This window comes from Wyeomyia smithii, chromosome 2 (genome assembly GCF_029784165.1).
Source record: "Wyeomyia smithii strain HCP4-BCI-WySm-NY-G18 chromosome 2, ASM2978416v1, whole genome shotgun sequence".
Taxonomy (NCBI): Eukaryota; Metazoa; Arthropoda; class Insecta; order Diptera; family Culicidae; genus Wyeomyia; species Wyeomyia smithii.
Window position 1 is genome coordinate 160,329,897 of NC_073695.1, and position 22,123 is coordinate 160,352,019.

Here is a 22,123-nt window from a genome sequence, read left to right on the forward strand (position 1 = left end):
ATGTGATAATTGTCTATCGGTTCAGTTGAGTGTTGTGATGAGCAGAATGTATCGGTTTTGGATGTCAAGGTAATAAGAGACGAGATGAACAAAATTTTTGCCTCTTTTACAAATTTGCAAAACAACATTACTGCTCAGATAGACAACGCGTTCAAGATCGGGATAGAAGGAATGAGATTAAATGGAAATGGTACTCTAAAAGAAAGAGCTGCCGATTTTGAAGAATTGATGCATGAGAAAATGAATAATATGACTCGATCATTTTTTGAAAATAAACGTGATAGGCATTTAGTAGCGATGAATAGTGCTGAAATAGCGGACAAAGTCAACTTTACAGTTGCGACTGACCAACACGACAGCGTTCACTTCCCAATTATGATAGGTCAAAAACAACACACCACAAGACAACGAACCGCCCGTTGGAAAATTGATAAGGCAGACTGGAACAAATTCGAAGATGAAATCGAAAACAGGATTCTCCTCAACACTAACTACTCAATTGAAGAAATTACCGACGCCATCAAATCAGCAGCCACCCAATCCATACCAAAAACCTCAACAAAAGCACACCCTAAAGCGGTTCCCTGGTGGAACTCAACAATGGCGGCAGCAATAAAACAAAGAAGGCACACATTGAGAAACAAAAACAAAAAACAAACCCAAACGATCCACTCTAGCAATCAGCACACGCACAATTCGCACGGGCCAGGATTAAATGCAGAAAAATAATCAAAAAAGAAAAACGAAAATCATCGGAAAATTTTGCATCATCAATAAACGAACACACTCCAACCAAAGAAATCTGGAACCGTATTCGTGCGATTTCCAAAAAGGGCCCAGCATCAACTCCAAGAACATGGGCCATCGAAGCGGAGAACGAAATAATCACAAAACCACTCGACATAGCAAACCATCTAGCTGAACACTTTAAAAAGCCTCATCAAACGAAGCCTAGGGACCATCCATTAATGATGTCACGCGTTTAGAGGGGGAGGGGGTTTCAATTATTGTGACATTTTGTGACATATGGGGGAGGGGGGGTTAGCCTGAGTGTGACGTCACATTTCAACTCAAAAAAAAAAAAAAATAAATAAAAAAAGTCACATACCTAATATCTAATTTTTTTTTCTCGTTGAAAATCATAATTTTCGTTAATTCTGTTTTACCGTGCATGTTCGTTTATGAATGACAGCGCAATTTCATAAATTTTTAGTGTCTCTTAATCCAATCAATATAAAAATTGGGACAAAACGTAAATAAAAATGCTTGGCTATTGTAACATGTTAAGAAGATTTGGATTGCGAATAGATTGAAGAAGAGGAATTAAATATTGATGGTCTTTCAAAAATCAGCAATGATGGTGTAGTTACTGTCTCGGCTTTCTATGTCGTCGGTATGCGACTCCATCAGCAGCATCCTTGGACTAAGAACTAAACGCCTTTTCTAGTTATCTTCTATAATCTTCTTTTCCTTTTAGTTTCAGTTTGTCTTTCAGTAATATCGTTCTTATTAAGAAAAAAAAGCATTCCTAACAAATTTCTCGATTTTCAATCAAATATTACCAAAGAAGGGGGAGGGGGGTATAAAAACGTGACGTAACTAAGGTAGAGGGGGTCAAGGAAGATGTGACAGTTTGTGACAAGGGGGAGGGGGGGGTTCATTTTTTCCAAATTTTGCGTGACATCATTAATGGATCGTCCCCTACAATCAAAAATTTTTAAAGAAGAAAAACAGAGAAGAAAAACGTTCAGTGCAATTTAAAAGCAATCGCAACTCAAACTTATGCAAACTATTCTCTTTGCACGAGCTCCTACAGCAACTAGACAAACTAACAGGTACCTCAACAGGACCTGACGAAATACATAACGCAATGCTGCAACACCTACCTTTTTATGCAAAAAAGAAACTATTAGAAGCATACAACGAATTATTGAAAAAACGGAACATTCCCAGAAATCTGGAGAATGTCAACCCTTATACCGATTCCCAAGCCAGGAAAGTGCCCAAACACCGCTGACAACCTAAGACCAATATGTCTCTCGAGCTGCGTGCTTAAACTATTCGAACGCATGGTCAACAAACGCTTATTGAAACCTATAGAAACAAACAAAATATTAGGAAAATCACAATATGGCTTCCGTAAGGGACACCAAACTAATGACGTCATCACGTAGATTGGCAATTTTGAGAGAAACGCCATCTCTAGTAAACAACACGCCGAAATAATCTTCCTAGATCTATCAAAAGCATACGACCGAACCTGGCGAAGACTCATTCTACAAAAACTTGCAAAAGCATGAATTACTGGAAACATGGCAAAGTTCTGCAGCCTTTTCCTAGAGCGAAGAGAATTCCAAGTTCGTTTTGAAGATCAACTATCAAACATAAAAACCCAGGAAAACAGAGTCCCTCAAGGATCAGTCCTTGCAGTGACCTTCTTTTTACTGGCAGTAAATAGCATCAAAGATTTCCTACCCAAAGGCACCTACATAAAAATGTACGCAGACGACATAACCATAGCAGTAGCAACAAAATCCGCAAAATGGACCCGCTCAAAAATACAAAAAATCCTAAACCAAATTCAAAAATGGAGCGGCACAACAGGGTTTCAGATATCAGCACCAAAATCATCCATAATGCATATAGGAAGAAGAAGAAAACTCCAATATCAAACGCCACCAACACTCAACCAAGAAACCATCCCGCTAGTCAATAAGCAAAAGTTACTTGGTGTCTGGATTGACAACAAACTAAACTACAACTACCATTTAAAAATCACACGGGACGAAACCAAAAAACGTCTGGGAATAATGAACTGCCTCAGCAAGACAAATTTCGGCGCGGACAGAAAAAGTTTACTGCGCATTCTGCAAATGGTAATCTTGCCAAAACTTCTTTACGGAGCACCTACAATAAATAGCGCAAACAGAAATAACGCCAACAAGCTAAGCCCGCTTTACCACCAACGAATACGTTACGCCACAGGAGCATCACTCCAGCCCAATCGAAAGCATCCTATCAGAAAGTGGCCTACTTCCACTACACCTAATCCTAAACAAAAAGAAAAACAATTAACTACGCTTTTAAACAACTAGCCAGAGGAATACCACACACAGGATCCCACCTCGTTAACACAGCAGAAGACCTGCTAAGTGAACTCGACATACCGCACACAAACATCGAAAAGGAAAACTCCTTCGACACATTAGATTGGGAAGAAAAAATACTCCCAGTAAACACAGGAATTCCAGACAAACTTCCTCCAAAAGCGAAACAAATCAAATTCGACGAGCTTCACAGACGGCTTAAAAACAGCGGACGGCGTTGGTTGCGGCATTTTCGCACCGGTAGCAAATACTGCAATCTGCCTTCCTTCGCACTTATCAATATTCAGCGCGGAAGCGTTCGCCATAGTGAACGCACTAGAAAAAACCTCTACGAACTAAACGTCATATTCAGCGACTCGAAAAGCGTACTAGCGGCGGTCATCAATAACAACTCGTACCACCCATGGATAATCAGACTTGGAAAATTATTACACGAAAAGCGAGGAAATACAGCCCTGTGTAGGGTCCCAGCACATGTAAACATCTACGGCAACGAATAAGCTGACTCTCTAGCAAAAGAAGGAGTCGTACATAAAAACCCAATCGACATAAAGATACCTTTCGACGATTTCAAACGGATAATTAACGAAAAAATTATATCCACCTGGTGCAAAACATGGACACGCTGCACCAACAAACTAAGACGCATTAAAAACACACCCTTCGAATGGAATACCTCATACTCGAAAGATAGATCAATGAACAGGGCTATCACCAGACTAAGAATTGGCCACACCAGACTCACACACGGCCATTACGCAAAGAAAAAGGAACCCCGCTATGTGCTCGACCTGCGGCACTAGAATCACAGTACAGCACATTCTCATCGAATGTCGAATCTACGACACAGAAAGAAAAAACTGCAACCTCAGCACATCGCTACAAGAAATACTGGGCGACGATATCAACAATCTAAAAAAACCATCGAATTCATAAAAGCGACAAACCTACAGGCATCAATCTCAAAGGCACAGCAGTAGGCAAATCAACAAAAAACACAACGAGAATCCATATCAGCGTTTTCGCCAAACATAAACTCAGCCAAACTCGCACAACAACCATCAGTCACTACAAACAGCACAAACGACACACCTGGACATCAGCATGGGCATCGAAAGTTCGCAACCAACGAAGCAGGTCGGAGATCAAGATGTCACCATCATCGAGACGCAGGAGGTACACTCTGGAATATTAGAGGACCACCAGGCCATAAAAGCAGCCAGGGCAGCCGCTGCCATCAGCCAAGTGTAAAAATAGCAAAGTGCAGTGAAATCCACACAAAACTCTGAAAAATACTAAAACCCGAATGACCATCATGGTTAAAAGGTCTCTAATAAAATAAACAAACAAACAAACTTATCAAGCATTCTTTTATTCGAATGAAAGATTGCTCCGCTAAATCATTCCATTTAATCGTTTAGGCTTATTCCGCAAGAGATTTGTTAAAGGGTTTGCAAATTCGCTGAATTGTGGTATAAATCGCCTGTAATAATTGTACATGCCAAGGAACCGACGGAGGGATCTGATCTGATCTGATCGACGAAGGCCGTTCGTAATTGACAATCGCCTCAATCCTTTCCGGGTTTGGTCTTAGGCCATCGGCTGATAGTATGTAACCAAGATAGGCTATATAACCCACACTAAACTTAGACTTATCTATGTTAATTGATAGGTTTGCCCTTTTTAAACAATTTGCAACGTCTTTAAGAGCTTGGAGATGCGCCTCGAACGTTCCGCTTACCACGACTATGTCGTCGAGATAAACGAAAACGTTTGGTTCCAATTCACCATATCCTAGGACCTCGTCCATCAGTCTAGCTAATGTGGCCGGACTGTTGACGAGTCCGAAGGGTAGCCTGGTGAATTGAAACAATCCTCTCCCGAGCACCGAGAAGGCCGTATATTTTTGGGAGTTGGGATCAAGCGGTATTTGTAAAAATGCTTTGGTCAGGTCAATAGTAGACAAATATTTGCTTGAACCCAACCGACTAAGTATACGGTCTTGGTGTGGGAGTGGATAGGCGTCCCTTCTTGTTCGCTCATTCAAACGTCTCGCATCTAAACATAAGCGTACTTCCCCTGTTGGCTTTATTACGGATACTGTACTTAAAGACCATTCGCTTTTACTCTTTTCAATTATTTTTTGTTGCAGCATGTTGTCTACCTCTTTTTTTCAATTCTCCTTTGCATCTCAGGAGATGTCGGGTACGTTAGCGTAACCAAGGATTTCTAAGTTCGAACCAGAGGCAGTTTTCAAAGAAATATTTGACGGAAAAACTTTTAATTCAAATCTTTAAGCAGTTGCTCTGAACCAATTCCGAGAACTGTTCGTTGAGCACCGCTGTCTAAAAGACCGATGATCTCTTTTCCGAGAATATCAACCTTTATATATAGACGTGCATCTCCGTCAACATGTACTAAAAGTTCTTCAACGTCGTGATCTGTTGTATATTCTGCATCTGAAACTGGCTCGAAGCCATTATGCAGTAAATTTGTCGTGACATTTGTCTTATTAGAGGGTATTGAGAATTTGGTATCAGCTCCTCCTCGTTTTTTGGACAGTTGGGACAAGTTTTAGTGTGCACCTCCGGAAAACCACAAATACGACAAAATTTGCGATTTGACTGAGAGCATTCTCTGTAATGATGACCTGCTTCTTTACAGTTATAACAAGTCCCTATCGGCGGACGTTTGTACTGGTTGATCAGCTGTTGTAAAGTACCTTTGCTAGAGCTTTCCATAGCATTCTCGGTAATCACATGTTTTCCCTTACTTTCTTTTACTTTTAGATCGCCCTTCTGGTCATTCTTGGGTTGCTTAAATTTGTTTGGAGGGCTTTTAAAATTATTCTCCTTGTCAAAAGTAATTTCCTCCATCTGACTAGGGCGAGGTTTATAATTGTTCTCGAACGACCTTTGGAACCTATTGCAATAATTTTCGTCAACAAGTCTACCATTTTTTTTTTAGTTGGGAAAGCGATTTAATTCTTTTACCCACCATTGCATTTTATAGTCACAGCGCATATTTCTCCAAATGATTTCGAATTTTCTTCGATCTGAAACCGGCCGAGTCATAGACTGAAAAAATTTATTCATGTCGTAGGAATAATCTCCAAATTTTTCGTGGCGCGCTTGTATGCGATTAGTAGTTTAGATCTCAAGTTGAAAATCGAGATCCGGAGGAAGAAACTCTCGTTTCAGTTCCTTTTTTAACTGCGACCATTAATAGAACTCTCGGTTTTCCATTGCCTCAATGTACCAATCTTTGACTTTTCCTGTAAATAAGTGAATTCCACTTCGGAAAAGCTCGCGGTCTGAAATTTTCTCTGCCCTGCTTCTCAACTTTATTTCTCTAAGGAACTCAGTAAGCTTTCGACCATTATCTTTACCATCGTATTTTAATTTCCATTCCGAAATAGGTACTCTTTTCAAAGATATACGATTTCTACTTCTCTTTCTGTGTTTCTTTTTTATTTTTCGGTTCGCTTCTGATGAATCAGAAGAGCCTGTTAGTGACGAAAAGCTCGATGCTGAGCTTTCAAATGATGACCTTTCATCAGATGTTCCAGACGAGCTCATGTACTTCTGCTTATTTCTTTTAAATTTTCTGTATTTTGAAGTTTCAGGTTTTCTCGTTTTTCCTAGCATTTCAAATTGATTTCGTGAATTTGTTTCTGAACGCTCCGAGCTTTCATCAACCGGGACATTGACTTTTTCTATCTTAGATTCTTGCATTTTCTTCGAATCATTCGTATAATTTTCCTTTCTGTCTTTCTCTATTTTCAGCGGCTCAGGAAAATCTAAGTTTGGTTCCTGTACACTGATGTTCATTTGTTCATTGAGATTTTTAAGTAATTTCTTCAATCTTTCTTGTCTTTTCAAATTTTCCCTGGCTTCCGTTAACATTCTTTTTTTGCATCTGAATTTCTCTTTCATGGTGTTTTCTCTGTTGCTCTTTAGTTTGTGTAACAAACGCTTTTAAATGCAGTATCAGATCGGAAGGTATTTCGTTATTTTCTTTTTCATATTCCGATAGTTTTTGTAGTATATCTTTAGATCTAGAATCTGCTGATTCCATTTCTTGCTTTCTACTTTCTAATGTTTCTTCTCTTACCTCACCCGAATCTTCTGTATGATTTTCTTCGGTTTCTTCTACCCCCCTTTTTTCGCAAGCAGAGTCCTTTAAATTTTCAATTTCACTTCTTACTTTCTCGATGGCTTTACTTAGGTCGCTTTCCAGCTCATCTGGTCTCGTTAACTCATCATCTCCCACATCTCTAATATCTGGAAAATGCTCTGAAAAAGTCTGAGCAAGTTTCTCACTAATATTTTTTTTTTTTATTTTTTTGAATTTTAGGCAAATGCCTTTGGGCTTCTCGAACACACAAGAGTAAATATGTTCTAACTCTGTAGTGTATCAAACGGGTTCTTAACTTTTCTCTCTGACTTCATCGGTTTTTGGATTGTCTAACAAATTTTTTATTCCTAAAGATTTTGAGTAAATAATTGAAATTTCCGTCGCCACCTCTTTCTAAGTCGGCGAATACGTAACTGCAATACTATGTAAGTCTTTCTCCTGCTTCATTCGATCCTTCAATCTCCTTCTCTTAACGCTCTCATGTTCATTCATTGAAAATGATACATTCCGTATAAGTAGTTCATGTTCTACTTCATCTGTCGACAACTGTGAAACATTTAAATTCCTATATAACGCCTGTATGTTCATTGTGGCATACAACTGGTTTGAATGAATTGATGGAAAATGCTTGAGTGAACAGTAAGTTTTTTATTTTATTTTTTAATTAGGAATTTGAATAAAACTTCATCAGGATAAATACATTCACTATGTTTCGATTACAAGGTTGAATCAAGACCCATTAAAAAAACCTTCTTCTTTTATAATATCACACGACAGTAATTCCCCGCTACTTGGTGAATTAACAAACTTAGCTGGCTTACTTTTGAGGATGTACGTGCACTAGTAAGCAAAATTATTCTCAAATAAATTCCGTGAAAAAACGTATTCTCATATTGGCGGTGACCCACTTTACCTTTCACCACTTTGAGCAAATTTAGCAATTCCTAGCTTATTTTCCCTATCTAAGGCACTCTTTGGACTTCTGATCGGTTTTGTCTTTTAGTTGGGCGCCATTTGTTATCTCTCTATGGTCGGAAGGACCAGCTCAAATCACCCCAGTCCCTGGTCGTACCTCTGGGGACTATGCGGGCTGGGCTCCAAAGGCCTCTTTTGATGGCTAGCACGAGCGCGAGTTTCGGAGACTCAAGGTCGGCTTTGCGACATGTGACACCAATCGGAAGCCAAATACGGTCGTCTATCGTTATGATTTTATTTTGACTTACTTTTGTGTGAGTGTATGGTGTGTATAGAATGCGCTGTGCCGGCCGGCTGATGCTGGATCTGATTGGGTTGGGGAAACTACGTCGTGGTGGCTCTTGGTCGTTCCTCGCTGGGTCTCGGAGCAGCTTCGTCGTACGGGAGTGAATTCTAATGGGCACACTACCCCGGAAACTGAGTTGGCTCAATCTTTAGACGGCTTTTGGCTTCTTAGCCACGCGGATGGATATGGCAAAAAAACCTCCAATAATGGGTCCTCGTGGTTGGGGACGGAGGAGGAGAAGCTAGTATCTTGGCGGATTTTACGTTGCGTTATTTGTTCCTACCTGATTCACCAGTTAGGCTAATGTAGCTATTTAAGTCTTTTTCTCCACTTGGATTTGTACAAAAAACTTCTTTTCCTCGATTGGACCTTTCTCTTCACACGGTCTATCAACGAATGACTTTCCAATGTAGCTTCTATACTCTCTATTCCTTAGTTGTCCTCTCCTCCCTCTTCCAACCCCCTTTCCACCCGTATCTTTCCTCCTCTTTCTATATATCCAACAGCGTTTCCGGTTTCCCAATCCAGCAATGTTTCAAGAGTGTTTTGTGTATAGTGTGTTAACAAACATTTAATTTTGCCTTAAACTAATCTTAAGCCTGTATCAGACTAACCGTTGTAGCGGTTGACCGCTACCGTTCCGTTCCTTTTCGACCAATCAGAGCACAGCGGTCGACCGTCGCTTGTTGTTGTTAGGATTGGTCGATCTTGAATCGATCTGCGGAGAATCGATCATTTCAGCCCCGATTCTCGACTTTTTTAATCGATTCTTCAGCCCTGAAAAAAAAGAAAAGATCGCTTTTTTCGATCCGATTCTTTCGATTTTTTGAAAATTTCATTTATTTTTGCAGAACTGTGCGTGCAGAATTTTTTCTAGATGCGAATTTTAGTAATTGTCAGGTATCATGTACCGTTTCTGGTCATGTGCAGTCGTTCCAACGGGATGACATCATGCTATCCCTTTTTAATGCGAGAGTAAAGAGTTCATCCGGCAACCATTTCAAGTTAAATGGATTTTTGCTGGACTTTTTTCGTATCTGTCAGGCGAACCGCAGACCGTTGAGATGTTGAGTACGCAGCAAATATATGAGATTTGACAGGGATAGCATAGTCCTGGGTCTTTCAAGCTCAAGCTCAAGCTACCGTGTACCGTTTCTGGTCAGGTCAGGTATCGTGTATCGTTTCCGGCTAATGTTATCTTATCGGCTTTTGAATGGTTGCGTGCGGTTATAACATCATCATGCCTCCATATAGTCAATTCCATTCCTGCCCATAATACAACAGTCGAACCAAGCTCCAAAAACATTATTTCGAGTAATCGCGTTTAGGGATTTTTTGTTATAGGGGCTTATTACAGAAAACGAGGCGAGTGACGAGTCGCCTGAACAATTTTGATATTGCAGATGGTGGATCGGCTGGATTTTGGACTGTTCGACTCAGCTGTCACCAGCAAAGTTTCACTCGTACTCTCTAATAAAACATTTTGCTGATCTCGTCAGTGACGAGAGGCGACTATTGAGGTGACTTGGATTCTTCATGAATAATAGATTATTCTTGCTCACTGGTGTTAATATCAAAGTTAATTAAAAAAAATGGTACTTGGTTCGGTAAATTTCACAGCGACACAAAAAGTGCTCTAAAAATCGATTCAATAGAGATCGATCCTGCGGCTTCGATTTTTCAGATAGATCGATCATGGGACCTCCAGGCTGAATCGATTCTTAAGATCGATCTTTCCCTGAAGATCGCCCAATCCTAGTTGTTGTTGTAAAAAATAGAATTATTTCTATTTTTGCCGCCAACCGTTCCCAACGGTTGGCGACTGCTGTCATTGACATGGCGAAGGCAAACGTGCCTCTTCACACCTACACAAAGTCACATATAGAGACTTATCGAATAAAAATGTGTGCTTCTCTTTTTGGCACACACGACAGCCAGTCAAAACATTAATAGCACCGGCAACGCTGCTTGGCGATGTCAAATTTCGACCAACGGGAATGGGAAGAAAAAAAAAAGAAGTTTTGTTTTGATCATGCGCCACTTGTTTTCATTAAATCTGTGTATTTCAATTGTTAAAGTTAAAACTAAACAGTGTAAGTGAAAAACTTGACCGTTCGTGCCTCTCCGGAGAAATATAGTCAAACGGTCAGACTCAGCTTTTTTGCTGCTGCGTTTGCGGGTTTTTGTCGTGTTCGCGTAGTGTTTGTTTGGTGATGCTGATTCACTTGCACGTAGGAAATCCAGCGATTAAATTGGACAAAAAATTCAGTCGTTATCTGGAAGGTACCGTTCATATGAAGGCATATTGCGAATTCCCCCAGGATGTATCCGTGTTCGGAGCACGGCATCGGCGCTAGTGGCGCAAAAACGCAAGCCTCCGATCCGATTTGCTGAAGTGCTGCACTCAGAAAGTAACTTTTGCACCCAGAATGGTATGCTCTCGATCTCAACAAATTATTATTAGAATTTTGACGTCCAGCACCGCCGAATGATGTTGAATCGCTGGTGCTAGCAAAGCAAGGCAATACTGCTATTCAGCGGTAGGTTTGCGTGAATATATGGCTTTCAACAGGTACTAATATGTCGTTTTTCATTTTTTTTTTAGGAATTTGCTGTCAGCTGATTGTTGCGACGAGTGGTGTGCTCATTTCAATGAAACACTTGCTCTGCTTGAAGCCTGGGGACAGACCGATAGCAGAAGTTCGAGTTGCTAAATGCTAAATACGATCAATCTACTTCATATCGGTTTTCTGTACAGTTGCCATTGTTAGTAGTATTATTATAAGTTAGTTAGTAGTAGTATTATTAGTTTGTTATTTATTGAAATTATGATAAGGATTAGTGTTTTTTTTCTCAAATAGGATGTTTTGAGATGAATTAAATGTTAACTAATTTTATTTAGAATTCATATTGTGTGTTCTTCCATAAACGGAGACATCAACACTTTTACATACATTTTATATTTTATTATATTAATAGTTTGTAGTTGCTTTCGCAGTTAAGTGAAAATTAAGCGAAAATGGAAAACAAAAAATGAATTGAAATAAAACTCAAACCTAATCTTCCATTTATCTTTTACTGGCTATAATTGAGAATTTCATGATTTTTTCGGAACTTATTCAACATATTTTGTAATGTTTACACATTAGTAAGCCTATGTACAAGGGTCAAAATAAGTAGGATAGGCAAGTGCCGGTAGGTTGTACATCTGCTAATTTTTGAATGAATTTTATAATTGATGACCTGATAAAAATGCTTATTTGCATCATTGGAATAGATGAAAAAAAAAAAACATTTCTAAAGTGAATATTCCATCAAGATCAGGAATCGGCAAAGGGCTCATTGAGAAATGGCTATTTCTCATCTGGAAATCCCCAGAGGAACCTGTCTCAGGGAACATTCACGTTTCTGCATAAAAATATGGCGTGTGGCACCTATATTTTCAGGATTTTTCATCTGGAATCTTTCAAAAGGCATATTTTTAAATTTAGGCATCATTGGCCACTTCCGGAACAAACTGGATGTCCCGAAGGAACTCGTAGTGCGAAAATTTACATTTCTGCAACAAAATATAGCATGCGACACCTCTATCGCCAGGATTTTTCATCAGAAATCATCCAAAAGACATATTTCTGAACACAGACTGTATTGGCCACTACTGGAACAATCTAAATGCCCCGGAGGAACCCGGAATAGAGACATTTCCATTTCTGCATCAAATATAGCGTGCGACACCTCTCTCTTCAGAATTATTAGGCATCTTCCAAAACATATATTTTTGATTATTGGTTGTTTTGGTCACTTTTGAAACAATCCTTGATTCTTGAACTGAATTATGAAATTATTCTTATCATCAGGTTTTTTCAATGAGGTAAACATTATTCCCAAATGGGGAAGGTTTTTTTTCAGGATGACAATGCTCCAGTTCACACGGTTGGCCTCATAAAATTTTGGTGTGTTGAATCCTCCCTCAATGCTTCCGGATAATCGACCAACCAGCATATGCGTCCGTTTCACAACCGTATATTTTCCCAACTGTCTACCCTGCTTCATTTCTTCCTTCAAGCCCCTTCCTAAGAGTCAAGCACTTCTCTTTTCCCTTCTTCATTTTAAATGTCTACAGTATAAAGAACACGACGAGGATTGTTTCAAAAGTGACCAAAACAACCAATAATCAAAAATAAATGTTTTGGAAGATGCCTAATAGTTCTGAAGAGAGAGGTGTCGCACGTTATATTCGATGCAGGAATGGAAATGTCTCTATTCCGGGTTCCTCCGGGGCATTAAAATTGTTCCGGTAGTGGCCAATGCAATCTGTGTTCAGAAATATGTCTTATGGATGATTTCTGATAAAAAATCCTGAAGATAGAGGTGTCGCATGCCATATTTTGTTGCAGAAATGTAAATTCTCGCACTACGAGTTCCTTCGGGACATTCAGTTTGTTCCGAATGTGGCCAATGACGCCTAAATTTAAAAATATGCCTTTTGAAAGATTCCAGATGAAAAATCCTGGAGATATAGGAGCCACACGCCATATTTTTATGCAGAAACGTAAATGTTCCCTGAGACAGGTTCCTCTGGGGATTTCCAGATGAGAAATAGCCATTTCTCGATGAGCCCTTTGCCGATTCCTGATCTTGATGGAACATTCACTTAAGAAATGTTTTTTTCATCTATGCCAATGATGCAAATAAGCATTTTTATCAGGTAACCAATTATCAAACCCATCCAAAAATTAGCAGGTTTGTCATACATACCGGCACTTGCCTATCCTACTTATTTTGACCCCTGTACATATGCTTACTAATTTGTAAACATTACAAAATATGTCGAATAAGTTCCGAAAAAATCGTTGCAATTCTCAATCATAGCCAGTAAAAGATAAATGTAAGATTAGGTTTGAGTTTCAATTCATTTTTTGTTTAAAAGCAACTACAAACTATTAATATAATAAAGTGTTAAATGTATATAAGTGTTGATGTCTCCGTTTATGGCAGAACACACAACATAAATTCTTAATTAATATTACCTAGTAAATAATTAATTCATCACATAAAATCCTATTTGAAAAAAAAGACACTAATCTTCATCTGCTTGGGACATTCGAATTCATAATTTTAATAAATAACTAACTAATAATACAGCAACTGTTCGCTAACTGGGCGACGAGCACTTCCCAGTTATTGAAATCAGCTCGCTAACTGGGATATCATCTCAACGCCGAGGGGGAGTTTGATGGATAACGCTGCTTCGCGACAACTGCATAAAAGGCTTTCGTTCTCAAGTTGATCACGAAATAGAGAAGCCACAACTACAAACTCATCTCTCAAATAAAGCTTTTAAACTTTAGTTTTATATAGCGAGTTCATTTATTAGCTATATTATTGTTTTTGTATTTTAACTATGCTCGATTAGAAAACTTTAAATTTTCAGTTTTCATTCCCAATCCACATGCCCCCCGTTCGTTTAGATATTTGACATTTGTTGTCTTTTTAACTGGGAATCCTCCCAGTTAGCGAGCGCCCAGTTAAAAAGAAGCCCAGTTAAAGCGTGCCCAGTTAGCGAATAGTTACTGTACTACTACTAACTCACTAACTAACAATACTACTACTAACTCACTAACTAACTAATAATACAACTAACAATGGCAACTGTACAGAAAACCGATATTAAGCAGATTGAACGTATTTAGAAACTCGTACTTCTGCTATCGGTCTGTCCCCAGGCTTTATGCAAAGCAAGTATTATATTAAAATTAGCACACCACTCGTCGCAACAATCAGCTGAGAGCAAATACCTGTAAAAATATAGGACGACGTATTAGTATCCGGTGAAAGCCATATATTCACGAAAGCCTACCGCTGAATAGCAGTATTACCTTGCTTTGCTAGCACCAGCGATTCAACATCATCCGGCGGTGCTGGACGTCGAAATTGTAATAATAACTTGTTCAATCGAGAGCCAGTCTGGGGGCAGCACTTCTGCAAATTCATGCTCCCGATCGGAGGCTTGCATTTTTCATCATCAGGATAGGTCCAATAGCGAAGGACATGACCATGCAGCTGAAACCAGCGCCGATGCCGTGCTCCGATCCCGGATTCATCCTCGAACATCGTCGATACCTTCCAGAGGACGACTGGATTTTGTGTCCAATTTGATCGCTGGATTTCCTACGTGCAAGTGAATCAGCATTACAAAACAAACACTACGCGAACACGACAAAAACCCGCAAACGCAGCAGCAAAAAAGCTGAGTCTGACCGTTTGACTATATTCCTCCGGAGAGGCACGAACGGTCAAGTTTTTTTCACTTGCACTGGAACTATTTCTAACAAACGAAACACAGATTTAATAAAAACAAGTTCCTAGCGGAGACGATCAAAACAAAACTTCTTTTTTTTTCTTCCCGTTCCCGTTGGTCGAAATTTGACATCACCAAGCAGCGTTGCCGTTGCTATTAATGTTTTGACTGGCTGTCGTGTGTGCCAGAAAGAGAAGCACACATTTTTATTCGATAAGTCTCTATATGTGACTTTGTGTAGGTGTGAAGAGGCACGTTTGCCTTCGCCATGTCAATGACAGCAGTCGCCAACCGTTGGGAACGGTTGGCAGCAAAAATAGAAATAATTCTATTTTTTACAACAACAACTAGCGACGGTCGACCACTGTGCTCTGATTGGTCGAAAAGGAACGGAACGGTAGCGGTCAACCGCTACAACGGTTAGTCTGATACAGGCTTTAGACCGTAGGGGAGGATTGTACAAAACGCACCAGTTAAGCATTTTCGCGATTTACAGCGCTTCAAATCATTTCAAAGCGACATTGAACGTGTAGGATGATTGTAGGATCTATTTATTTCATGTTTATGACGAAATTTATTATAAAATACTCGTATTCAATGTCTTTTTTGGTAAAAATTACCATTGCCGCCAAACAAGCCCGTGACCAAAACGCACCACAACAAAGGTCAGTATGCTCCAAAGCTACAGGCTAATATGCCACTAGCAGTAATCAGCACGCGAAGTGAGAAGCGCTTGAAGTCTCGAAAGTAAAATCAAAAATAATGGAACATGCTCTAAATTGTCAAGCAATCTCCTGCAAGCTCTTCATAGTGCATTCTGCCCCAATTTTAATTTTGATTGTTTTTATGTTAAAGTTGACGAAAGTTAGTGAAATAATTTGAAATACTCATAGTATTATAAACTCCAAAAGTGTAAAGGTTAGGGGAACCATAGTTTTTTGTATTATTCACTAGTTAGTTAATCATAAAAGCTTGAATAAAATTCATGAATAATTACATGTTGGACAGAACCACAGCCAATTGCACAGTTTTCTGAGTATTTTAGTCATTATGGCACACTTTTTTATTTGAAAACTGTAGAGAACCTGGGTTTTTATGAGAAAAGCGAAAAATTTCGTCATAAAAAGCCACATGTGTAAGTATTAATGCTCATTAAACACATATGACGGGAATTCAGACATTAATGACGACATTAAATTTTAGTACTAACAAGCCTATTATACCGATTAGCAGTATGCCTCGTTTCTCCCTGGTTGCTCGTATGTGGTATACGGGGTAATATGTGTAAACGGTAACAACTATTGAAAATTGTTGAACCTTGTCGAAACGTAAATGTCGACCTTTGATTGGTCGCTTGCTGCCTTTCCCTAAAAAGGACGACAGAATGAAGTACCTAGTTAGCCGGGAATGCACTCGTTGGGCTATATAAGGGACTGCTTCTCCTCAAGCAAGCTCAGTTTACTAGCGCAGCGGCGGACAGTAGCAGCGATTGCTGCGGGCAAAGGCGGCGTGGATCTACAGTTCCTACCTTTTTCAGTTCGGCTCCTCTTCGATCTAAGTTAGACCCCCCCAGCGGTAATCCAATTTAGAAAATAATAATAATAATACTAAAAATAATGTGGGTCCATTAAACAGGGTGGCCACTCTACCGGGAAAAGCGGGAAAAAGCCGGGAATTTCAAATCACCGAGAAAAAAATACGGGAAAACCGGGAAATTAGGCTTCACGTCGGAAAAATCATCTTCCTTTATGTCCGCCGTTTTATTTGTTCGACAGTTTCTGAGGAAATGTCAATACGAAAACCTGTTTTTTTGCATGATGACTTAACTGGCATGATTCTGCCGGTTAGTGGAAAGCTGGTTGATGGTTTCAGCCAAAGTTGACAGCGGCTTCGCAACAAGATCTGCGTCTAATAGATTAAGGCTTGGTCAGGTGGATAAATTTACTGCCCGTAACATATATTGTCAGTTTTTAAAGAAGTCAAAAAGTAATCAGCGTCGCGGGAGGCTTATTTAAACTTCTTGTGAATAGTGTTCGACATCGCCTCGGGTAGAATCCGGTTAAAAGTCAGATAGGACCGGAAACTTCGAGTCACGATTTTATTTCGAACCGGACCTGAACGGAGCTATCCGGTTTGTACTTCTCGATCTTTGATATGATTTTAATCACAAGCAGCACATTTATATTGCGGATCATTTTAATTGCATTTGCAAGTGACATACTTTAAAGAGAATGTATATAAATATTTTTAACAAACTGTGTTCGTCTGTCATGTTGCGGAAACTAGGTCAATATCTGCTGAAATTTCGTTAATAATATAAATAATCAAGACTGTTATTTTCAACATTTTCTCCATTAAGTGTTTGGCAGAAAAAAAGTTCTTTTATTCTGTGTTCGACCTTTTGACTACTGGATTTGGTTGGGGAAAGACGTCACCTTTAGGAGCTATTTGTCAAAGTTTTTTCCTATATCAAAAACAAACAAAAGCTAATAATATTTTTATCAAACTGTTAATTCAGAGTGTCAGTTGAATTTATTTTAAGAACCATGATGAAATTTCTTATACATTCCATTGGCCCCAGCTCGAAAATTTTTGTAAGTCCCAGGATCGAGGTTTTTCGAAAAAAAATTGTTTTGAAAGAACAGATCTCATCGTTTCATGCATTTTGCAAAATGCATCTTGACAGTGTTATGTGCATTTTTTCATTGGTCACTCTGAGGCTCTTCTTCCCGAAGTCCGCTTGAAAATTTGCCTAAGGACATTTTTCGAAAAAACAAATTCTCAATGCCCCAACTCTTAAATTTAGCCCATGCATTTAATTGGCATCCTGATACAGAAGCGCAGCAAGCTCGAGAGTAGCTTGACAGAGAAAGAATCAGAAGGAAGCAAGAAAGCGCGAGAAGGCGACTGTCAACGATTTGGAAATAAAGAGGGCGAAAATTATGCAGCAGATCACTATGAAGGTACTTGCTAACGTCGACGATCAACTAGAAACGATGAATGAGAAATGTTTTTCATAATTTCGTAATACTAGTTTTGCAAGGCATAAATAAGCATGAGAAAATTGATTTCTTGATTGATGTGATTTTCTCATGTGTTTTAAAAATAAAATACCGGGAAATTTTATTAAATATCATCGGGAAAACCGAGAAAATACCGGGAAATCGAAAATTGATACTTAGTGGCCACCCTGAATCAATGAACTCGGATCAACTTCAAATTTTCATGGCTTATTTTTAGAGTAAAAAGGAAACTTTTTCCGCCCGGCGCTCATCGGAATCGCATAATGTTACAAAAATGGCCACTCTAGTGTGCATGTTTTTAGCGTGTCTGTGCATGTCTTAAGCGTGTCTGTGCATGTCTATCCAGCTTTCCACAAGCGGTAATGGCGGACAGTGCACGCAGCCCATTTTGACGTTTTCTGTAGGTCGGGTAGTTTTCAATCGCAGTAACGGAGTGAAAAACATAAAATTTTTGCAACGTAGCATAGCAACTTTAATAAACAGTTTTGTTTATTATGATCCGCGCATGCGCACGACGAAATCTGAATAACAAAACGCCCATTGTTTGTTGATGTTGCTACGCTACGTTACGATGTTGTTATATTTTCTACTCCGTTACTGCGACTGAAAATTTCCTGACCTACAGAAAACGTCGAAATGGGCTGCGTGCACTGTCCGCCATTACCGCTCGTGGAAAGCTGGATAGCGTGTGTAGCCTGCTATATAGGGTGCGTGGCTTGCATGTGCATGTCTATAGCGTGTCTGTGCATATCTATATCATGTCTGTGCATGTTTATAGCGTGTTTGACTTGCTATATAGCATGCGTGCGCATGTCTGTGCATGTCTATAGCGTGTGTGCCTTGCTATATAGCGTGCGTGACTTACGTGTGCATGCCTATAGCGTATCTGTGCATGTTTGTAGCGTGTGTGGCTTGCTATAAAGCATGCGTGGCTTGCGTGTGCATGTCTATAGTGTGTCTGTGCATGTCTATAGCGTGTCTGTGCATGTCTATAGCGTGTCTGTGCATGTCTGTTGTATATTGTGCCTGGCTTGCTATATAGCGTATGTGGCTAGCTATATAGCGTGTGTGGCTAGCAGTATAGCGATTAAAATTATCATATATAGTTGCAAATAAATCACCTCATGTTGATTTGAAATATTAGAGTAAATCATTCAGAACTAAATCAAAAGTTTATCGTTTTGAAAAAACAATATTCAGTTGTCAATAAATGGCATTGACAAACATTATTAACCTCTTTTGACTTCAGAAAACCTTACTGAGTGTATTTTAATATTTATTTGAAAAATGTTTAGGCCAGTAAGCCCGAATCTCAAAAATTTTCGCTCAAGTCCTACTATTTGCAGCAATTAGTTAACCGGGTGTTACCACTGGCAACACTTCCCATGGTACACCAACCTGAGGGATACTGTGGTAAAATTAACCGTCAAGCTACTATAGACGTCAGATAATTTTAGATAGAATATTAGAAAAATAAGAATTCTTAGAAGAAGAAAAAGGGAGTAAGAGATAAAATTCATTCTTTGGTGGTAGGAGCATTTTGCAACGTGTATGCGAAATTAATGACAAAATTCCATATATTATACTTAATCTTTGTTTCCTACTAGATGAAAGGTAAAACTTTATAAAAGTATAATATCTAGTAATTAAAAAATATACTATACCTACAGAATTAATCTTACACTAGAAGGTAATCGCTAAACCTAACCTAAAGTTAACCTTGTTCGTGGGATAAGTAAACCTTAATCCACTGAATTTGTATGTATATTCTTAAAATATCCTTTCAATCAAATTAATAAACTAATACTTGCAGCTTAAATCATTACGCTAAACAGAATTAGTGCGTTTTACCTATTCGTCCCGCAACAAAATTTAAAGAAATTCATTTGAGATGAATGATCAGAATGAACGCGTTCAGGAGAAAACGGTGGACAACAGCAACGTGTTTTAGCTGTACTGCCTGTCAAAGGCCGGACTCTGCCGATGATCTCGTTGCTTGTGATATGTGCGATAAGTGGTGGCACTACTCGTGTGCCGGAGTGACCGACTCCGTTGAAAATATAAAATGGTATTGTTCTTCCTGTTTCCCACTACCAGCAAAATCAGTGGCTATCGCCTCGTCAGCAGCTTCACGAAAAGCGCGCTTAGAGCTGCATTTAAAGCGCCTGGAAGAGCAACGAGAGCTTGACAAGAAACTGTTAGAGCTGGAACTGGAGAAAAAATATGTGAAGGAAAAATATCAGTTGATGGAAGATACGCTGCTCGAAGATTTTGAAACTCGCAGCGTACGTAGTCGGATCTACGATATTAAAAGTCGAACGAAACAAGTCGCTGAGTGGGTGGATGGACAAGCAGCAGTGAAACCAAATTCGGATGAGCGAAGCGCTGTCTATCCGCCACACAACAATGCAACCACATCTAAATTAATCCCAGCCGTACACGTCACGAGCACCAAAGAAGGCACAGTAAGAGGGATAAGCGGTGAGAATAGAGTTCCGCCACTCATTCCCGAAAGTGTTGTCAATCGTTCACCCAAACAAACGGTCAAAGATTGCCACATTACTCAGCGGCCAACTGAGCAATCAACCTTGAAGCAGCTAAATGAACTGAAAGAGCAGCTACGGTTATGTCAGTTGCAGATGCAACAACAATGTACATCTATTTCTTCGCGCCCAGCAGTTACCACGAATGGAGCAGGTACTAAAGTGCTCCCAGTGAAAGCTTTAAATTCACCACCGATGATTGGAAGCGGTCGACCCACACTACGGTCTCATACGACCGGCCATAATCCTACAACGATGAATGGCCGCTGTTCTTCTGCAGCTATAATAATACTACTACGGCCTGTGGTTACAATAATGCCGAAAATCTCATCAAAAACGTTCGTGAAACTCCCGCTCCGAGAGCGGAGAAGCTGGAAACACTGATCGAATTCGGAATGGCTATACGAAACCTAAACCAGCATCTAATCGCCGTAGATCAGATATCGCACCTTTCCAACCCTATTCTTTTACAAGAAATTGTAGACAAACTTCCTGCCAGTATTAAGCTGCAGTGGGTTCAGCATCCCCAGAATTGCCAAGTAGTAACGTTGCAAAATTTGACGACGGTTATTGACTCCGTCAGTAAAGTTGTGATGTATGTTGGCAACTGATACAGAGGAATGAGATGTCAAGAGCGCGGGAGAGAGGATTTGTTCATGCTCACATTGAAACGGATGAGAAATAAGGAGTGCGTGCAGTAGTTGAAAGTTGTCCTGTTTGTAATAAAGATGGCCATCGTGTAGGAGATTGTGCAGCTTTCAAAAGGGGTAGCACTGAAAATCGATGGAAAACTACTACGCTGAAGCTGTGCCGTAGCTGCCTGAATTTTCATGGTCGCCGGGCATGTAGGAAAACCTCCCGCTGTGGTGTTAACGGATGTGAACTACGTCACCATGCGTTACTTCCTTCTACGCCATCTTTACCCGCAAGAATTTCAACTACTAATCAGCATTTCGAAAACCACACCTACCATCACAACGGACAGTCGGTGTTGTTTCGGATTGTGCCAGTGATGCTGCACGGCACATCTTAGTCTTTGAAAGTATTTGCCTTTCTCGACGAAGGTTCTTCGGCGACCCTCATAGAACATAGCCTTGCAAAAAGTCTGGGAATCGAAGGGCCAAATACTCCGTTGTGCTTAAAGTGGACAGCAATCTCGATTAGAGTCGGAATCGCAGCTTATTTCTTCAGACATATATGTAGTGGGTGGAAAAAATCGCTATAATCTGTCAAATGTGAGAACGGTTGAATGTCTCAACGTGCCTTCACAGACACTACATGTCGGAGAGTTGCAAAATAAATTTCGTCACCTACAAGGTCTGGCCATTCAGAGATCTGCATTCCCAAGATTGATCTGCAGACCGATCTGGACGAAAGACGTGAGACGGACAAAATCGAAGAGCCAGAAGAACCTGAAGTACCTGATCCACCACTGGCGCCCACAATTAACCAAACCGTGGTGGAAAAGTTACTCTTGGACTTCCTGAAAGAGCGATGTCCGTCACTCCCGATTAAGAACACGGAACCAGTTTTACCAGTCATTCAGTCCCAGGCCCCACAACCAGAGTTGCCAATAAATTTCTTATTTAAACTGGAAGAATGCTAAAGAAAAAACTGGAAAAACTGGATTTCAAAAAAATTTAATGAATAGCATAAAAAATGCAATAGAGCTTCTCTGTGATGGTTACAAAATCCAATGCTAGTTTTAAATATAGCAAAAAATCACTCATTTCAATCAGAACTGTTCTGTT

General features: G+C 39.7%; 2 protein-coding genes across 2 annotated transcripts in view; one reads left to right on the forward strand and one right to left on the reverse strand.

Moving 5' to 3' along the window:
• The window catches only part of LOC129720154 (uncharacterized), a 42,726-nt gene extending 38,368 nt beyond the window's left edge, over positions 1–4,358 (forward strand). Inside the window, exon 4 of the mRNA XM_055671588.1 lies at positions 4,149–4,358. Coding sequence (XP_055527563.1) covers positions 4,149–4,358 — 210 coding nt within the window. The remainder of the gene's footprint in view (positions 1–4,148) is intronic.
• Positions 1–22,123, reverse strand: part of LOC129726187 (pickpocket protein 11-like) — a 492,216-nt gene that overhangs the window by 242,126 nt on the left and 227,967 nt on the right. The gene's annotated exons all lie outside the window — the stretch shown is intronic.